Here is a 19,436-nt window from a genome sequence, read left to right as displayed (position 1 = left end):
TGCTGATTAATGTGATATGTGGCAATTGTATATCTGTGTGCGACTGAGACTGTAAATGGAACTTGATTTAGTAAAAAAGCTGTGGGCGTTGCATTGTAACACATTGCATGCTGATTGAGAGACTTAGTCGCACACAGATATACAAATTTCACATATCAAATTAATCAGCACAGTCTCCTAGTGCATCCTGGTCAACTTGCGACCTAGTCGCATTTTCGGCAAAACAAGGCGCCCAGTGCTAGCAGAGTCTCACGTGTCCAGGCGCACCGACATTGGCTATTTGGCGTGACTGCAGCAAAGATGAGAGAGGACATATTTGTAATTTCAAGATATCATCTTTACCAACCTAACTACAAGCTAATGCCCCTACTTACCTAACTATAAACTATATGTGGGGCCTGAGCGACACCCGCTATAACTGAGACATTCCGAGAGTAGCGTACCACATTTTTGTTTACATTTTGAGTCTCGTCGCATCACAGATTCAGTGGAAAGACACTAGGAGTGTATCAGAGACACTAGGTTGTGACTTTAATGGCACAAGAATTGGTTTTACACATGTACAATTCGGTGTGAGGGAAAGCCGAACCCGCTCACGTCGTAGATCTTTTTACTCAGATTCAAACTTCGTCAATCACACAGATGTCCAAATGCTGCACATCAGATTGATCAGTGTAAGCTAGCAAAGTAATTTTCTCACTCCCAATTGGTATAAGGACGCTCGGCACAGCCAAGACACCCGGGACCTATTTAGCGAGATTGTGAGTGTACTTTATATGATTTGTAGCTCTTACTATCCTGCACTACAGAGTTTTGCTAGCCTTACATATAAATGATGATGATTCATAGCTGTTTTATTCCTAGTAATGTTTCTGTTTCATTCCTCTTGGAAGAGCTTTTACTTTAGAATTATGAATACATAGTGAATCACTGAGGTAATCCTTAATTATATATCAGCGTATATATTTCTTATATATCAAAGTGTATATTTATTATATATCAGCGTATATATTTATTATATATAGACAGCCTCTTCTTTCTGGATTTCCTGTTTTACCCTAGTGTTACAATAAATTCAAGTAATGAAAATAATCAAATTTATCACATTTCTAGTAGCTTAAAGTGAATACTGAAACCTAAACTGGTGCCTTTGGCAACAATTCCGCTGAGATTTCAACAGTCACACAATTAGGTAAGATTTAGGGCTTTACAAAGATACATACTTACCGGCAGGTTGCAGGTGAAATTGTAAAATGGCGTCCGCAGTTAGTGTAAAGCCCGGCGTGCTCTACAGTGATGGCGGGTGGCGTTTTAAATTTTCACCTGCAACCTGCCACAGCAGCATGGTCATCTCTGTATGAGAATATGATACTCACTCTTGTACTGCCCGTGCTATGGAAAGAGCTGTAGATCCAGTTTCATTGACACTATCTAAGGTCACATTTGGCAGGTCATCATCATCACTATCACTTTTTATCTGTCTAGGTGACAATCCCCGGGGATCCATATGTGCTAGAAAGAAAAGAAAAAAAAGAGGTATTCAATATAAGAAGTGGTCAATGTACATGGAAATGTACAGCAGAAATAGTACAAACTAGCATACAATACAGAAATGAAATGACCTTTACATAGTAGTATATTATAGTACAATGTACTCCAGGCCTGATTCACACACAGATGCAGACGCACGTACCTGTCCGCTGCGAGTATATGCTAATAAATGCATACGCACGCAGAGTAAGCAGATGCCTAACAAAACACAATATCTCCCACTTCCCTTAACGTGCGTTCTGTTATACCACGCAAGACAGCGGAAACATCGAGAACCATCGAACACATTAGCATATTAATGGTTGACCTGACTCCATGCAGGATGTGTGCCACTTCCTGCGTGCAACTAGATCTCAGGCTACGGCTGTCACCGCAAGGGCTTAATTATGCACGCCCCTGAAACGCCGTCCAAACGCACAGACACGCCTGCTTTTTCCCGTTCACCACCACAAAATGGCACTTTCTGTCAGTCACTTTTCTCTGGGTCTGCGTTGCCTCTGCACACGCAGTAACCATCGCAAAAGCTAGTTCGCACACGCACACTGCGATGCATACGCATGCGCAGAGCTAAAGCATCGGCCGAGTGCATGCGCTCTCTCCTATGCGTTCCTCACTGAATCAGGACCTCAGTGTCATAGTTGCATTTTTGCACAGTTATTCCATTATACCAGTGGTTCCCAAACTTTTTTGAATCACGGCGCCCTAGTGTATCAGTACTGTTTTCACGGCACCCCTAAGCCAAAAGTTTGTTATTTAGAAATTCAGAAAAAAACGTAGTATAGTAGTAAAGTGAAGTAAATTGTGCTGACCTGTCATCCTTAGGCTCAGGTGTGGGACAGGTTTGCACTTCTATACATATTTACATTACATTAACCATAAATAATTTGATTTGGTGCTGGACCACCAATCTGAGGCACCCCTGCAAGTGTCCTAAGGCACCGAAGGGTGCCACGGCACACAGTTTGGGAACCACTGCATTATACAGTAGATCAGAGCTTTTGTAGTTCCATTTGTTATGCTGAGCCAGAAGTATTTCTTATTCCCTAACTTCATCCAGGTTTAATCCTGAATTGGGATTTCAATAAAATATAATGTTAGTGCCCCTTTCTTATATTATGTTTTGCTAGTGATATTGCTTCTTTGATTCGCATAGATGGATCCAGCATTATAAAATATTGTACTACACCTCTTTGGCGTATGTTGAGATAACATATATCAGGCCTTTTTTTTATAGGGTGAAACATCTTATAGTCAGCTAAAGAATATGCATGCACCAACGACAGAACTATACATGAAGGAGTCATCTCCGGAGATCAGATGCTCTTATTTAACAAGGTTTGTAACATCATAAGTTTTGCTGCAATAAATTCTGTTATCACCATCTTCGGATAGAAAGAAAGCAAGGACTCCATGTAAAATGCTTTAGTCTTTGTCTTTAAAGCATTTTTGTAGTTTTACATTTATTATTATTATTTTTTTTATTTTTTATTTTTTTCAAATCTATTTTTAATGTTTTTTTTCCTGACCATGAAATGAGAAGTCTGGCCACTGGCCATATGCCTGTGGCCTGTTTTCTGGCCATGCAGAACCAATTTTAGGCTACACAAACTGCCGTAAGTACAACTTAGCATCAGCCTTGCAACATACTTGCCTACTCTCCCGGGACTGTCGGGAGCCTCCCGAAAATCGTGTGCCGCTCCCGACACCCCGCAAGACTAGGCAAGTCCCCCGGAATGGATGCCAGCACCCCGCTGCTAACCCCCGCACCAGCCGCAAAAGTGGACGGTGTGATGACGCGATTCGCGCTAAATCGCGTCATCATAGCCCCGCCCCCTGCCTTATAACACCAGTAATATTGGCGTTATAAAGCGGGGGCGGGGCCACTATGACGCCCCCGCTCCGCCTATTTGACCCGCCCCCATCCTCCCTGCTGGACGGACCTGCCAGCCCCCTCCCGGATTCCCCTGCCGAAATGTCGGCAAGTATGCCTTGCAATCTTCAACTTTTACTTTTCCTTCAACATTACACAGAATGGGCATTTCGCACGTTACTTGTAGATTTGAATTTTGCAGAACGTATACTCTACAAATGGAGGTGGGATGGCGTACGTTAACTCATTTTGCTCTGTGGCGTGGTTGGGATATGAATAGTGATAGGAGTAGAACACCAACTAATTAAATGATACATACAGTAACTCATTCAACTGATCTTGGTTTGCTGCACTAAAATTAATATTAGGGTGAATCGTCCAGCGAATGAGGGAATTCTCATATGTAAGAGGATGGTGTATGTAGTAGATACAACATGAAAACTATGTTGAGACACGTGCCATCATTATTACTATTGTGGTGAGAGGGGTTATCTCTCACCTGAATTGTCCACATTATGGTGGGATCAGCTCCCTCCAAGGGAGTCTAGATTGAGCCCTGTCCAGTTTGCAGCAAGGGAGGTGTGGAACTCCATGTTTTCACAGTTGCACAGGCCCAGCTGCAACTTATCAATGAGCAGCAGAGGAAGAGTTTAAAACTCTCACACACATGATGCTCTTGACCCTGATGCTGTTTAACGGCCAGGTAGTAGGACTAAAGCTGCCCATACACCAGACCAACTTTCCTCCAACCATCCAACTAGTTGGCTGGTTGGAATGAAAATCTGATAATGTATGGGGGCAAATAACAATCAGCAATTTGATCCCAAACACAGGAAAACAGACACAGAATTGTTATTCAGACAAGTTGGTTACATCAAACAGATTTAACTAACTTTTCTGAAGGACCATTTCCTGCTTTTGGGAGCCAATGGCTGATTGTTATTTGTTCTAATCCATTACCAGATTTTCATTCTAACCAGCCAACTAGTTGGATGGTTGGAGGAAAGTTGGTCTGATGTATGGTCAGCTTAAGTGTCTGTAGTGCCAGGGACCAAGGGCTATGCTGGGAGCGCATGGCCGATTGTGGCTGCAAGCCACTGCTGACTACTGAGTACCAGGCGTATTGGAACTTTTACGTTTAGTTGTTTATGTTATATGCCTGTGTGTGTCCAGACCTAAGCTCATGTATGCTAAGTGCAGTGTCTGCTGCCATTAAAAGACACTGCTTTACCGAATACCTGCCTGTCTGGAATCCTCATTTCTATACCACGTTACATTTGGTTGCCCATACAGGGAACTGACCTGTGGTATCGCAGAGCAACCGCTAGATGCCTATGCCGCAGCGAAGCATCTGACCAGGCAAAACGTTCGGTATACGTGAGTATGGTTGGCGAACCAGAAAAAACGCTGTTATATTAAGGACAATGTGTAACTTGCTGTGCGCTGTAAGAAAAGCAGTTTGTGTGTGTGTACTAAAATAAAAAAAAAAAGTAATTTTCCTTTCTTTTACTAAGGTGCTTAAGACATATCACAACATTTCACAAACTTATGAATCAATGTCTGTGATCTGTAGCATTTAGAAGTTGCTGGTCAGTCTTTGATCACAGTCAAGAGCGTATCTAAAATGGGTGCAGGGTGTGCGGTGCACACTGGCTCCTGGGTCCCGGGGGGCCCACAACGCACTACCTGCACCCATATATAGTTACACTCACCTATCTGCAGTCTCCAGAGTGCTGCTCTGCAGAACTGGGGCGGAGGTGCAGAGCAGTAAATATCGCAGAGAAAATGGTGGGGCCATTTTCTCAAAGACTTGTGCATGCGAGGTAAAGATGTACCCACATACATCTATTCTCCCTGCTCTACAAGCTGTGCCACACATAACGATGGAGCTCAGTATGACTCGGTAGTGGCCAGCATCTTTTTGTGTGTCTTTTTTCCTTCAAATGCTTCTTATTCATACAATGATGCAAATAGATAGCACAAGCAGCTTCTGCTGATTAAAATGATATGCATCATGCCTATGTTCTCTGAGTGAGTGCGGGTGTATCTGCATGCGAAATGCTACGTTACAGTGTCAGTAGGCTGTAACACTGTTATGTAGTGTTTAGCATGCAGATACACCTGCAGATGCACAGAGAACATAGGCATGATGCATATCATTTTAATCAGCAGAAGCTGCTTGTGCTATATATTTGCATTGTGCGAATAAGACGCATTTAAAGGTAAAAAGATGCACGAAAAAATGCTCAGTGCTGAGTCACGCCACTGCATGGCACGACGAGAAGGGCTGTTTAACGCGCCAGGAGGCTAGATGTATGTGGACCCATCTGTAGAGATGTCCCCGAGAATAAGTAGCGGGCACCATTTTCCCGGAGACCCATGCATTCGCAGTAGATTCTGGCACCAAGCCAGAATCTACTGTGCTGCCAGAAAGGAGGGGGCCCACACTTAGTCTGCACATGGGACCTCTCCCATAATTGCATTCTTTTCTTCCCTCCCCAGGAGAAGCCCGGGGAGAAGCAGGTGGGTTGCGACGGGGTGGGGACTGACAGTTTGCATCATTAAGCCCCATCCCCATTGTGGTAAATTGCCGCGATTGGTGCAAATTTAAAAAGGGGGCCGGGCTAAGTGACGTTATTTTTGAAGAATCGCAACATTAAGCCCCATCCCCTACACAGCGACCCGTGATTGCCACGGAGATTCTCCCCATTCTGTCCACTTCACTAGGAAGTGGGCAAATGCGGGATAAATGCCTACTCTACCAGGGGTGCGGGGGGGTTACCCAAAAAATCAGGAGCCTCCGGCGACTTCCAGGAGAGTAGTCATGTATGCCTTCTCCTCTCTTAAAACACCTCTAATCACAGTACTATGCAATTTAGTATAGCAGCTGGGCCATTTCAGACAAGTTGATCTTGAATTGTTGAAGCAGAGAATATAACTATATTAGTCATCATTTTTGCACACTGGCAAGTGGCAAGCACGCACATTGATCACTGTGAGAATTGCTCTGTCAATGTCGGTTCAGCCCCGCCCCTGGGCTGGCCTGCAGGATTTATAGGAAGTCAGTAAGTATGGTGTGATATTGCACTGTTACAACCCCCTCCTCTGATATAAATCCATTTGTTTTCTCTATCTATAGTAATTTTATTTAAACATGCTGAAACATAAAGAAGAATGGTAAAAATGCAGACTAAAAACATGGCTGTTAAGAATGGTTATTGTATACAATGTAAGCCATTAAACTCATAGTGATGCAGTTACAGTACTGGTACTCTGTGCAGTCATAGCAGAAATTAATCTAGGTTTTAATGAGGTAAATAAGGAAGAAAATAGTCATGATGAACAGAGCCACACACATTCCACAGCTTTACAAAGAAACAGAAAGTCTTGTTAACCAGAAACTGCCCACCTGCTATACAATCCCCTTAACCCATTCTTGCCTACTTTTGAAAAAAGCATATCAGGGAGATTGTGAAAGTAACACCTATGAGTGCGGGGGTAAAGTGGCGTGTACTGCTACATATGAGAGGCATGTCATAAAATTTATTTACATACAAATGTAAATGAGCCCCAAAGCAGTTAGTAATATCTACGTGTTGATGAAAACACACTGATACTTTTCAGAAAATATATGTAACCATGGGGATCATTGTGCCTTATAACCAATACAGGGAAATAATACTAATGATCCCATTTGAATGTATACATCTCTGTTTTTTTTTGTATATAACTTATTCATAATGGGGCTAAGATGCAATCAGGGAAATTGCTAGACTCTTCAGGGAGACAGGGAGATTGCTGCTATTTCAGGGAGTCTCCCTGATAATCAGGGAGAGTTGGCAAGAATGCCTTAACCACTGACATGTGGAGAAGCACAATAGCCGGTGATCATAGGATAGTAACTGGCCACTGGTTAACTATTCAGAGCTGCATTCATGGCAGGTTGTGGGTTTGACCCTTTTGGGCTGCTCTGTACCTAAGAAGCTGATGCTATTCCCTTTTGGGAAGAGTCAAAGTGCTTCTGTTGTAAAAAAAGGAGAGACTCTTTCTCTATTTTGAGTGTAAACGAATGGAGACTTATATTTAAATATAATGTGCAGATGGAAACATAGCACTATTCAGAGCTGCAAAGACCAAACAGTGGCCAATGTTAAACTGGAACAGTATCACCAAAAACCACAAATAGTATCTGGCTATCATCATGTTCCCCATTATCATCAGCAGCAACATATGGTTGGACTACAATATGCATGCAATTTTTGTTGAGAGAAAGTCAATTACGCCTTTGGATATCTTAACAATATTTTAAAAAATTATGGTTAAAATGATTAACAACTGGCTAGAACTTCAGACCTTCCATGTTAGTGGTGTAGCCGCAGACAATGGGACAAATATAATGTCTGCACTGCCTCAGGAACAAATCACCCACCTTCCCTGGCTGCTCATGTCCTCAATTTTTTTGTAGCTCAATTTTTATTAAAGTGTCAGGATGTGTTAAACATTTTGTCAGTGGCACTCGACATCTGTTCTCACCTGAATCGATCCTACACTGCCTGTAGTACTACATATACTTCCTACACAATTGTTACTGCACAAGATGAAAATGAAGGTCCCCACCAGACAGAATAGCACTTTCAATATGCTTGTGCAACCCCACGAGAAACAAAAAGTCATCACCAGCTATACATCTTGTATCATTCCAGGCTGCTGGAGAGGGCATACTTACACCCTAGGCAATATAAATCATAGGGAATTCTGCTTGCTGTTCACACCCTTCAGAGAGGCTGCAGTCACTGAGAATGATGCAACCATGAATCTGATAATCACTCTCATGTTTCTCTGTGACAGTGACCAAAAGTATTATTATCATCATGCCAAAGATTCCTGAGACTAGTGGTGATGGTGGTGCCTGTGAGGATTGGGTGCTTGGGACCAGAAGTGGAATTTCTTTTTATCCATTAATGCAAGAGCTAATTTCTGGAAATCCAAAAGCTTCCAGTCCGGAGAGTGCTGTAATGCAGCAGGTTAATCTCTACAGATACGCCAGATTTTTGAAGCTAAATTATATTTTCCACAGTTTATTCAAATATTTCACTTCTTGACTTAATATTTCTTTATAATTTGTTTATTTTTCTAAGGTTTATACAGTGACGGCTTAATGGCAACTTTCCAATATTTATGTGTGATTTAACTTATTATTTTATATAAAATAATATAGTAATTAAGAAATAATACAATATAAGAACCGTGCTAGCTGCTGTAATGTACGCTTTCTATGTTTGAATTGCACATCTTTAATCATATCCTTATAACAGTTTTTACGCAGCTTTGATTATATGACACTACGGGCCTGATTCATTACGGATCGCTATTGTGATCGCAGATGCAATTACGCACGCAGGCCCACTGCGAAATTATGCTAATGGTTGCAATCGCAATGCCGTCATAGCCCAACATAAAGACGCCCACTTCCCCTTACTGACATCCATAATACTTAGCAAGACTGCAAAACCATCGGTAACATCCAGTACCATCAGAGCCTCACGCACAATTACAGCGGGTGTGAGCTTACTCAGAATTTGCTAACCCCCATCGCACTCAGGGCCTGATTCAGAGCCGGATCTGAATCAGTGCGCTATAGCGAGCGGCCAGGTTGATGGTCGCGATGGTCAAGACCATCGCGACCATCGGGCTTGCGACGAGACCCTTGTGGTAGGGTCTCATGGCCGCAAGCCCCAGAGAGCTTCTGGCTCTAATAGAGCCGGAAGCTCTCCCACTGACATCACTGGTGATGTTAGTGGGGCCGCCCACAAACGGCAGGCATTTGCTTGGGAACGCCTCCGTTTGTGAAGCCTCCCACCGGCCACGCCTACCAAACGGGGCGAGCTGTCAATCACCATCGACAGCTCGCCCCCTTTGGTGCGATACCCGGAGCGACAGAGCCACCGTCACTAGCCGGATCTCACGTATGCGTATGACGGAGCCGGCTCCGTCGTGCGCATGCCCAATGGGCAAACATCGACCCTGTTGCGAGCGCTCAGCGCTTGCGACAGGGTCTGAATCAGGCCCTCAGTGAGAGCTCAGGCTGCGTATGCCATCACAGTGGGTAATTTATGCACGCCCCTGTAATGGTGTTTAAACGCACTAACACGCCTGCGTTTCGCCAACCACCCCGTCAACACCCCCAAATGCTCACTTCCTGTCAATCACCTCTGCAATGGGTCTGCAGTGTGATGGCAGTGATTCCTTTGCGCACTACGATGCATACCCATGCGCAGTACGCAACAATCCGCCATCTGCATGCGTAATCGCAATAGCGATCCTTGCTGCATCAGGCCCTATTGTATTAGATGTCTGACAGTACACTTTTCCTGTCAGATTAGGAAGCTGCATCAGATATATCTAACATTTTTTAAATCTGCACTTTACAGACACAAAAATATACTAGTACCCATTTACATGAACCCCCAATTTAAGTACAGCAATTATTTTTCACAAAAGACATTACTTTATATTAGGGGTGAGCGGGTTCGGATTTCTGAAATCCGAACCCCCCCCGAGCCCCCCCGATCCGAGTCCGATCCGAATCAGGCTTGACTTTTCCCGCCTGACTCGGATCTGAAATCGAGGCAAAACGTCATCATCCCGCCTTCCGAGTCTCGCGGGTTTTGGATCCTATATAAGGTACCCGCGTCGGCGCCATTTTCTCACTCGGCTGTGGACAGTGAAGAGGGAGGGTGGGAGTTAGGGCTGGCTGGGCTGTGTAGTGTAGTGTAGTGTAGTGCTGCTGTTGTCCACTACTTCAAAGTCCATAGGGGCTGGCTGTGTTGTGCTGTGCTGCTGTTGTTAATAGGGGCTGTGTCCACTACTTCAAAGTCCATAGGGGCTGGCTGGACTGTGTAGTGCAGTCAGTTCTCCATAGGGGCTGTGTCCACTCCAAAGTCCTGTGCAGTGTCCCAGTCCTAAATGGGTGCTGTAGTGTTTTCCAGGGGGTGTTCTGTCCATCAGGGGTGCTCCCCCCAAGTGCTAAAAAAATAATATATTTTCTGTGTTTGTGAATTGTGTGCGCAGTAGCCGCACGTGCATCAACAAAGTAGTGCCAAGCGTGCGCCTGTGTCATAAGTAAAGGGCCGGCTGGCTTGACCGTTAAAGGGTGCTGTAACCCCCAAAGTACACTCCAGTCCAAACCAAAAAAATATATATTTTCTGTGTTTGTGAATTGTGTGCGCAGTAGCCGCACGTGCATCAACAAAGTAGTGCCAAGCGTGCGCCTGTGTCATAAGTAAAGGGCCGGCTGGCTTGACCGTTAAAGGGTGCTGTAACCCCCAAAGTACACTCCAGTCCAAACCAAAAAAAAAATTAATTTCTGTGTTTGTGAATTGTGTGCGCAGTAGCCGCACGTGCATCAACAATGTAGTGCCAAGCGTGCACCTGTGTCATAAGTAAAGGGCCGGCTGGCTTGACCGTTAAAGGGTGCTGTAACCCCCAAAGTACACTCCAGTCCAAACCAAAAACAAAATAATTTTCTGTGTTTGTGAATTGTGTGCGCAGTAGCCGCACGAGCATCAACAAAGTAGTGCCAAGCGTGCACCTGTGTCATAAGTAAAGGGCCGGCTGGCTTGACCGTTAAAGGGTGCTGTAACCCCCAAAGTACACTCCAGTCCAAACCAAAAAAAAAATTATTTTCTGTGTTTGTGAATTGTGTGCGCAGTAGCCGCACGTGCATCAACAAAGTAGTGCCAAGCGTGCGCCTGTGTCATAAGTAAAGGGCCGGCTGGCTTGACCGTTAAAGGGTGCTGTAACCCCCAAAGTACTCTCCAGTCCAAACCAAAAAAAAAATTATTTTCTGTGTTTGTGAATTGTGTGCGCAGTAGCCGCACATGCATCAACAAAGTAGTGCCAAGCGTGCACCTGTGTCATAAGTAAAGGGCCGGCTGGCTTGACCGTTAAAGGGTGCTGTAACCCCCAAAGTACACTCCAGTCCAAACCAAAAAAATATATATTTTCTGTGTTTGTGAATTGTGTGCGCAGTAGCCGCACGTGCATCAACAAAGTAGTGCCAAGCGTGCGCCTGTGTCATAAGTAAAGGGCCGGCTGGCTTGACCGTTAAAGGGTGCTGTAACCCCCAAAGTACACTCCAGTCCAAACCAAAAAGAAAATTATTTTCTGTTTGTGAATTGTGTGCGCAGTAGCCGCACGTGCATCAACAAAGGAGCAGCGCCAAGCGTGCGCCTGTGTACCTGGCTCATTTCTTAAAGGCTGGTGTAACCCACAAAGTGCACTACTCTCCAGCAAAAATAAAAAAATATTTTCTGTGTTTAGCCGCACGTATATATCAAATCGATATAACATAAATGGAGGACCAAACTTTCTCCGATAAAAATAAAATAGAGAAAGATCAAGAACCACTTCCTCCTAGTGCTGAAGCTGCTGCCACGAGTCATGACATAGACGATAACATGCCATCAACGTCGTCTGCCAAGGCCGATGCCCAATGTCATAATAGAGGGCACATACAATCCCAAATGACAAAGTTCAGGAAAATGACCTTGAAAAAAACATTTAAATCAGCTGAAGAGGAACGTAAACTTGCCAATATGCCATTTACGACACGGAGTGGCAAGGAATGGCTAAGGTCGATCCCTAGTATGTTCATGACTAGTGGTTCAGCTTCACATGACGATGGAAGCCCTCCTCCCACTAAAAAAATCAAAAGAGTTAAGCTGGCAAAAGCACAGCGAAGAACTGTGCTTTCTAAGAAGATATCACAAATCCCCAAGGAGAGTCCAAGTGTGGTGGTGGTTGCGATGCCTGACCTTCCCAGCACTGGACGGGAAGAGGTGGCTCTTTCCACCATTTGCACGCCCCCTGCAAGTGCTGAAAGGAGCACCCACAGTCCACTTGCTGATATGCAAATTGAAGATGTCACTGTTGAAGTACAACAGGATGAGGATACTGGTGTAGCTGGCGCTGAGGAGGAAGTTGGCGAGGAGGATTCTGATGGTGATGTGGTTTGTTTAAATCAGGCTCCGTGGGAGACAGTTGTTGTCCGTGGGATGAAAAAGCCCATCACGGTCATGCCTGGTCAGAAGACCAAACATTCCACCTCTTTGGTCTGGCAATATTTCTATCCAAATCCGGACAACAACTGTCTTGCCATATGTACCATATGTAAAGGTGAAATAAGTAGGGGTAGGGACGTCAACCACCTAGGAACATCCTCCCTTATACGGCACCTGCAGCGCGTTCATAAAAAGTTACTGTCAAGTTCAGAAACTTTGGCTAAGACCGTAAGCAGTCCAGGGACACCTAAATCCCGTTGTCCTGTTGTATCCAAGCGCCTGCAAACCACACCGTCAACTCCCTCCTCGTCAATTTCCTCCTTAGTCAGGATCGGAAGTAGTCCTGCAGGCCATGTCACTGGCATGACTGACTCTCCTATCCGGGATTCCTCCGGAGGATCCTGCATTGCTACGCCTACTGCTGTTGCTGCTGCTGGTAGTCGTTCATCATCCCAGAGAGGAAGTAGGAACACCACTACTTTTACTAAACAATTGACCCTCCAACAGTCCTTAGCGAGGAGGATGAAGTACGACAGCAGTCATCCTGAAGCAAAACGTATAACTGAGGCCTTGACTGCTATGTTGGTGTTAGATGTGCGTCCGGTATCCGCCATTAGTGCAGTGGGATTTAGACAATTGATGGAGGTAGTGTGTCCCCGGTTCTAGATTCCACTTCACTAGGCAGGCGATACCGAGACTGTACAGAAACGTCAGAAAAAGTGTCCTCAGTGTCCTGAAAAATGCCGTTGTACACAATGTCCACTTAACCACGGACATGTGGACAAGTGGAACAGGGCAGACTAAGGACTATATGACTGTGACAGCCCACTGGGTAGATGTATCACCTTACGCAGCAACAGCAGCAGCGTCACCAGTAGCAGCATCTCAGAAACGCCAGCTCGTTCCAAGGCAGGCTACACTGTGTATCACCGGTTTCAGTAAGAGGCACACCGCCGACAACCTCTTAGAGAAAATCATCGCCCAGTGGCTTACCCCACTTAGACTCTCCTGGGGATTTGTGATATCTGACAACGCCACCAAAATTGTGCGGGTATTACATCTGGGCAGATTCCAGCACGTCCCATGTTTTGCTCACACAATAAACTTGGTGGTGCAGAATTTTCTGAAAAGCGACAGGGGCGTGCAGGAGACGCTTTGGGTGGCCCGAAAAATTTCTGGCCACTTTCGCCATTCAGCGACTGCGTGCCGAAGACTGGAGCGCCAGCAAACACTCTTGAACCTGCCCCGCCATCACCTGAAGCAAGAGGTTGTGACGCGGTGGAACTCAACCCTCTATATGCTTCAGAGGATGGAGGAGCAGCAAAAGGCCAAACAAGCCTATACATCCACCTATGACACAGGCAAAGGAGGGGGTATGCACCTGACTCAAGCGCAGTGGAGAATGATTTCCGTGTTGTGCAAGGTTCTCCAGCCCTTCGAACTTGCCACACGTGAAGTCAGTTCAGACACTGCCAGCTTGAGTCAGGTCATTCCCCTCATCAGGCTTTTGCAGAAGCAGCTGGAGAAAGTGAAGGAGGAGCTAAGACGGAGTGATTCCGCTCGGCATGTGGGACTTGTCGATGAAGCCCTTCATTCGCTTTGCCAGGATTCCAGGGTGGTCAATCTGTTGAAATCAGACCACTACATTTTGGCCACCGTGCTCGATCCTAGGTTTAAAGCCTATGTGGTGTCTCTCTTTCCGGCCGACACAAGCCTGCAGAGGTGCAAAGACCTGCTGGTGAACACACTGTCAGCTGAAGCGGAACGTGACACGTCAACAGCTCCTTCTTCATTTTCTCCCGCAACTGGGGCTGCCAGGAAAAAACTTAGGTATCCTAAGCAACCCGCTGGCGGTGATGCAGGGCAGGCAGGACCAAGTTTGGACATCTGGTCCGGACTGAAGGACCTGGCAACAATTTCTGACATGTCTACTGTCACTGCATATGATACTGTCACCATTGACAGAATGGTGGAGGATTACATCGGTGACAGCATCCAAGTAGGCATGTCAGACAGTCCATACCTGTACTGGCAGGAAAAAGAGGCAATTTGGAGGCCCCTGTACAAACTGGCTCTATTTTACCTGAGTTGCCCCCCCTTAAGTGTGTACTCCGAAAGAGTGTTTAGTGCAGCCGGGAACCTTGTCAGCGAAAGGCGTAGGAGGTTGCTTCCACAGAATGTGGAGAAGATGATGTTCATCAAAATGAATTATCAGCTCTTCCAGGGAGACCAGCCTCCAGAACGTACAGAGGGACCTGTGGTGGTGGATTCAAGTGGGGACGAGTTAATACTTTGTGAGGATGAGGATGTACACACTGAAGAGGGTGAGGAATCGGTGGATGAGGAGGATGAGGATGACATCTTGCCTCCGTAGAGCCAGTTTGTGCAGGGACACATTAATTGCCAGCTTGTTTTGTGGGGGCCCAAACGAACCAATCATTTCAGCCACAGTTGTGTGGCAGACCCTGGCGCTGAAATGATTGGTTTGTTAAAGTGTGCATGTCCTGTTTATACAACATAAGGGTGGGTGGGAGGGCCCAAGGACAATTCCATCTTGCACCTCTTTTTTTTCTTTGCATTATGTACAGTTTGGGGCCTAGTTTTTCAAACTGCCATCCTGTCTGCCACTGCAGTATCACGCCTAGATGGGTCACGTGTTTGTGCCGCCCACTCATGTCGCTTAGCATAGTCATCCAGCTACCTCGGTGCAACCTTTTGGACATAAAAACACTATTGTGAGGTGTGAGGTGTTCAGAATAGACTGGAAATGAGTGGAAATTAAGGTTATTGAGGTTAATAATAGCATAGGAGCAGAAAAACCTACAAATTCTGTGATTTTAGCTGTTTTTATGCTTTTTTTTTTAAAAATACAGATCCAAAACACAAAACCCAGAACCCAAAACACGGAAGGGTGGTTTTGGCAAAACCAATCCAGATCCAAAACACGAAGAAAGATCCAGATCCAAAACCAAAACACGAAAAGTGGCCGACGCACACCCCTACTTTATATAATTTTACAACACTTATGCAAATATGCATATAACAACATTTTCACTGAATATAAGATCCCTAATTACTTTTGTTAGGGCTATTAATACACTTAGGCTTTTTATGGGATACAGACTGATTTACAAAAAAAAAAAGCAGTCCTTAACGCTAGTTTCGCTGCATTCACATGTATGCATTTTCGCCTGTTTTGCAATTGAATAGGGCGAAAAGAGGGTGTGCGAATTGTGTAAGTAGACGAAAACTTCGCCTCAAAACAGGCGAATGCGTCGAAAACGTCACGCTTATCACCGATCTTGGCTTTTCGCTGCTAATTGAATATGGGCCATATGGGTAAATTCCACTTCTAAAAACTCTCACTTTAGTAAATATACCCCTTATTCAATTCATTACTCAGTATCCAATTTGAAAATGTGACTTGCACTTTTGCATTAGGGTTGGGGTTGAAGGGGTTCTTAGTTAGATTTGGTTAGGGGGTGGCTAATTTAGAGTAAGTGTATTTTTTTGGGGGGGAGATCCAGGTATGCCTAGGTTGGGGTAAGGTTATACAGGCGGAGGGTTATAGGGAGGTTTGTTTTGTGTGTTTTTATTTAATTTTTGTGTATTTGTTTAGTTAGTAGGTTAGGGATGGAGTATGTGGGGTGGGGGACTATGGGAAGTAATATTCTGAATATATATTTACAGTGGGTGTAAATCTTTATATTTTCCATATTTTCATTTAATGTATACTGTTTAAACCACATTGTTGTTTTGATTTTCTTCTGTGCGCACCCGAATGGCGCCTTTGAGTGTTGCTTGATCATCCGTGATTGTTGTGGGGTATTTTGTATGTACTCGTTTTATAAGTGTTGCTAATTTTATTTTCACATATCCGATGTCTCATTGGCTGCTCTTTTATATTGCCATTTGTTCTCTAATTTATATATCCTTATATGTTATCTCTCATGTCTACCCTGCTTTTCATATACCTGTTTCCCTGACTGGGTATAACTCTTTCCAGGCGCTACTATGATGAATCATTGCACTCATTTGTCAACTTCCTGCATACAGAAGTTGACTTTCATCAATATGAGCCATATACCCCAAGAGATGGTTGAACTACACTAGCTCATATGAGTCTAGCTGGTCAGCAGTCTGTGTGATTGGTCAGGAAACCATATTATTATAATTTATTTATATAGTGCTTTCAGATTACACAGCCAAGTGCAGAGAATATTCAACAGTCATATCAATCCCTGCACTGTTGGACCTTACAGCCTAAATTCCCTAACACCTAAGCACACATATTAGGGTACATTTCAGTTAGCAACCAATAAAAGACACAAACATGGAAAGAACTAAACAACGCCCCACAGATAGGGCCCTTGTTGGGAACTTAACCGTGACTCAGCAATGCTACCCACTATGTCATCATGCTGCCCATAGCAATAGAAGATCAGTCAAATTCACAAAATTGATCTTAATTTTAGTGTACCAGAGAAATAAATATACTGGTTATTAATGTTGATCACTGGTCATTGACCAACACAAAGCTATATTGATCACTACGAGAATTGCACTGTCGTTTGTCTGTGACATTTCATAATTGCAAGTGTTTCATAATTATTATTTGCTCAATATTGGATGGGTCAGTGTTCAATGCTTTAGCACCTTCTTCAAATATTTGTGCTTGTTTGCTCCAGTAATAATAGCATTAGCAAAACCTGCTGGAAATCCAGTGTGGTAAAAACAAAGACTAAAACATGGCTGTTACCAGAAGATATGATGTAAAATTAATCAAAGCTATGGGGGAAAAGCAGCCAGTGCCAGATAAAGGTTCACATGGGCCTGGAGCTGAAATTTATGAGGGGCCTTTTGTGCGGTGATTAGCGCCATATATATGAGAGACATAGGCCCTCATTCAGAGCCGTTCGCTATTTGCGGTCGTTCGTTCAAAAACAAGGGGTGGCTATTCAAATGATCCGTTCGCAAATTGCAGTCTGTTCACACCTCTAAGTCTGAACGAGCGAGCAAAACATACGCTCGTTTATTTGTTAAAAACGCCCCCTGGCCGCTCGCACCATACGTCATGTCCGCTATTTATTAGATTAATCGAGTACATCGACCAGCGTATGAACTGCTCGCTATTCTTGTGGTTGGTGTTTGCTACCACAAATTTGCGAGCAGTTCTGGCTATAAAATAACCCAGTGACGTGGTCAATGACGCTGCTGTATTAATTATGCACACCCATAATACGCCCGTTTTGACCTTTAAGCACGCCTGCGTTCGGATCTCCACTCCCCATTTTCAAGCACCTTCCCCTGTTACCACCCACATACGCCTCATTCTGTCACTCAAAATAGCAGGCACTCGCTATATAGCGTACAAACGATTTTTGGCCGCACTGACTGGTTCGCGCATGCTTACTAAAAAACCGTACGCATGCGCAGATGTGCAAACATCGCTCGGAACGAGCGTACTGCCGCTAACGAGCGGCTCTGAATGAGGGCCATAGTTATGATGTAAATGTAAAACCCTGCTACTGAAGAGCATAGGTGTCACTTAGTGATGTTATAAATTCATACTTGCTTGTCAGGGAGACTCCGTGAAATAGTAGCAATCTCCCTGACTCCCTGAAAAGTCTAGCAATCTCCCTGATTGCACCTTATCCCCATTAGATGCAGTTTTATAACAAAAAAACAACAACAGAGATATATAAATTTAAATTGGAACATTAGTATAATTCCCCTGCATTGGCTATAAGGCACAATGGCCCTGATTCAGACCCGCTCGCTAAGATGCATACTTTCACTGCTGCCGATGGTATGCAGTGTGTATGCATTGTGCGTATGCATCGCAGAGCGCATGTGCATACCAAGCGAAAGTTCACAATGCATTCGTTCGCTGCGCATAGACAACCCAGCAGAGTGAGTGACAGGGGAAGCCGTTTGTAGGTGGTAACAGGGGCTGGCCATTAAAAATGGGGGAGTGGAGGTGCAAACGCAGACGTGCCTGAGCATCTCAACGGCGTTTTAGAGGTGTGTATAATTATAACTCAGCGTCATAGTACACGTCACCTGGCTGGCTTTTACACTGAAGTGCTCGCAGTGCTTGCAGCAGGGTATGGTCAACTTCAAGCGCTGCGATAGCATCCGATGTACCGATGGTTGCATACACTTCCTGGACATGACATGCACAAGTGGGCGTATTAAGACAGGCTGGTGGGTGTCTGCATACACTATGTGATCGCTCTCTAAGAAATACCGGGCGTGCTAATACATTGCTGTGTGATAGCTCTACCCATGCAATTTGCATACACATCGTGCGAGCGATCACATCTAGCGAGCGGCTTTGAATCAGGCCCAATGACCCCTATGGCTACATGCATTTTTTGGAAAGTATCAGTGTGTTGTCATCAACAAACAGCTCTTATTAACTGCTTTGGGGCTCATTTACATTTAGATGTAAAGTCGCATACACACTGGACGATGTGTCCAGGGAGCGACTTCGTCAGCGGCGAGACCAGCAGGGGTGCTGATGCCTGCCGCGACGAGCGATGGTGCGAGGGGGGGTTGAGGGTAGACGATGTGTGTTGTGGAAGACACAATAGCTAATGGTAGAATACACATTTACAGTGACAAATGAGATGTATAAAAACAAATTGTATTTTATTCAAGTTAATTTAAACACAGCTGAATAGTAGCAGGAATAGTATACTATAGTAGATATGACTGGGGTGGAAATATTATTCTCAGCCGATTCCTCAATATAAGGGTTTGATAGCTCCTATATCTAGCTTATGTCAGAGGGATTCTGGCAGGGGTGTCAAACAATTTGTGAATACAATGAATAGGTAACACTCAGTAACGTTGGTTGGGGTGGGAAAAGGTGAGCAGACAGGAACAGCTCCGTGTGGGGAATGGGAGGGGAAGTGGGTACTGGCAGCAGCGGGAGATTGGGGTTGATG

The 19,436-nt window shown here is 44.6% G+C and overlaps 1 protein-coding gene across 1 annotated transcript in view; it reads right to left on the bottom strand.

Annotated features, from left to right (window-relative positions):
• The window catches only part of KLF12 (KLF transcription factor 12), a 271,098-nt gene that overhangs the window by 27,908 nt on the left and 223,754 nt on the right, over window positions 1-19,436 (bottom strand). Inside the window, exon 4 of the mRNA XM_088457310.1 lies at window positions 1,377-1,512. Within this exon, the coding sequence (XP_088313436.1) occupies window positions 1,377-1,512 (136 nt within the window). The remainder of the gene's footprint in view (window positions 1-1,376; window positions 1,513-19,436) is intronic.

This window comes from Taudactylus pleione, unplaced genomic scaffold (genome assembly GCF_031769625.1).
Source record: "Taudactylus pleione unplaced genomic scaffold, aTauple2 ptg000041l, whole genome shotgun sequence".
In the NCBI taxonomy this organism is placed as follows: Eukaryota; Metazoa; Chordata; class Amphibia; order Anura; family Myobatrachidae; genus Taudactylus; species Taudactylus pleione.
Note: the sequence above shows the minus strand (reverse complement) of the source record. Positions and strands in the feature narration are given on the sequence as shown.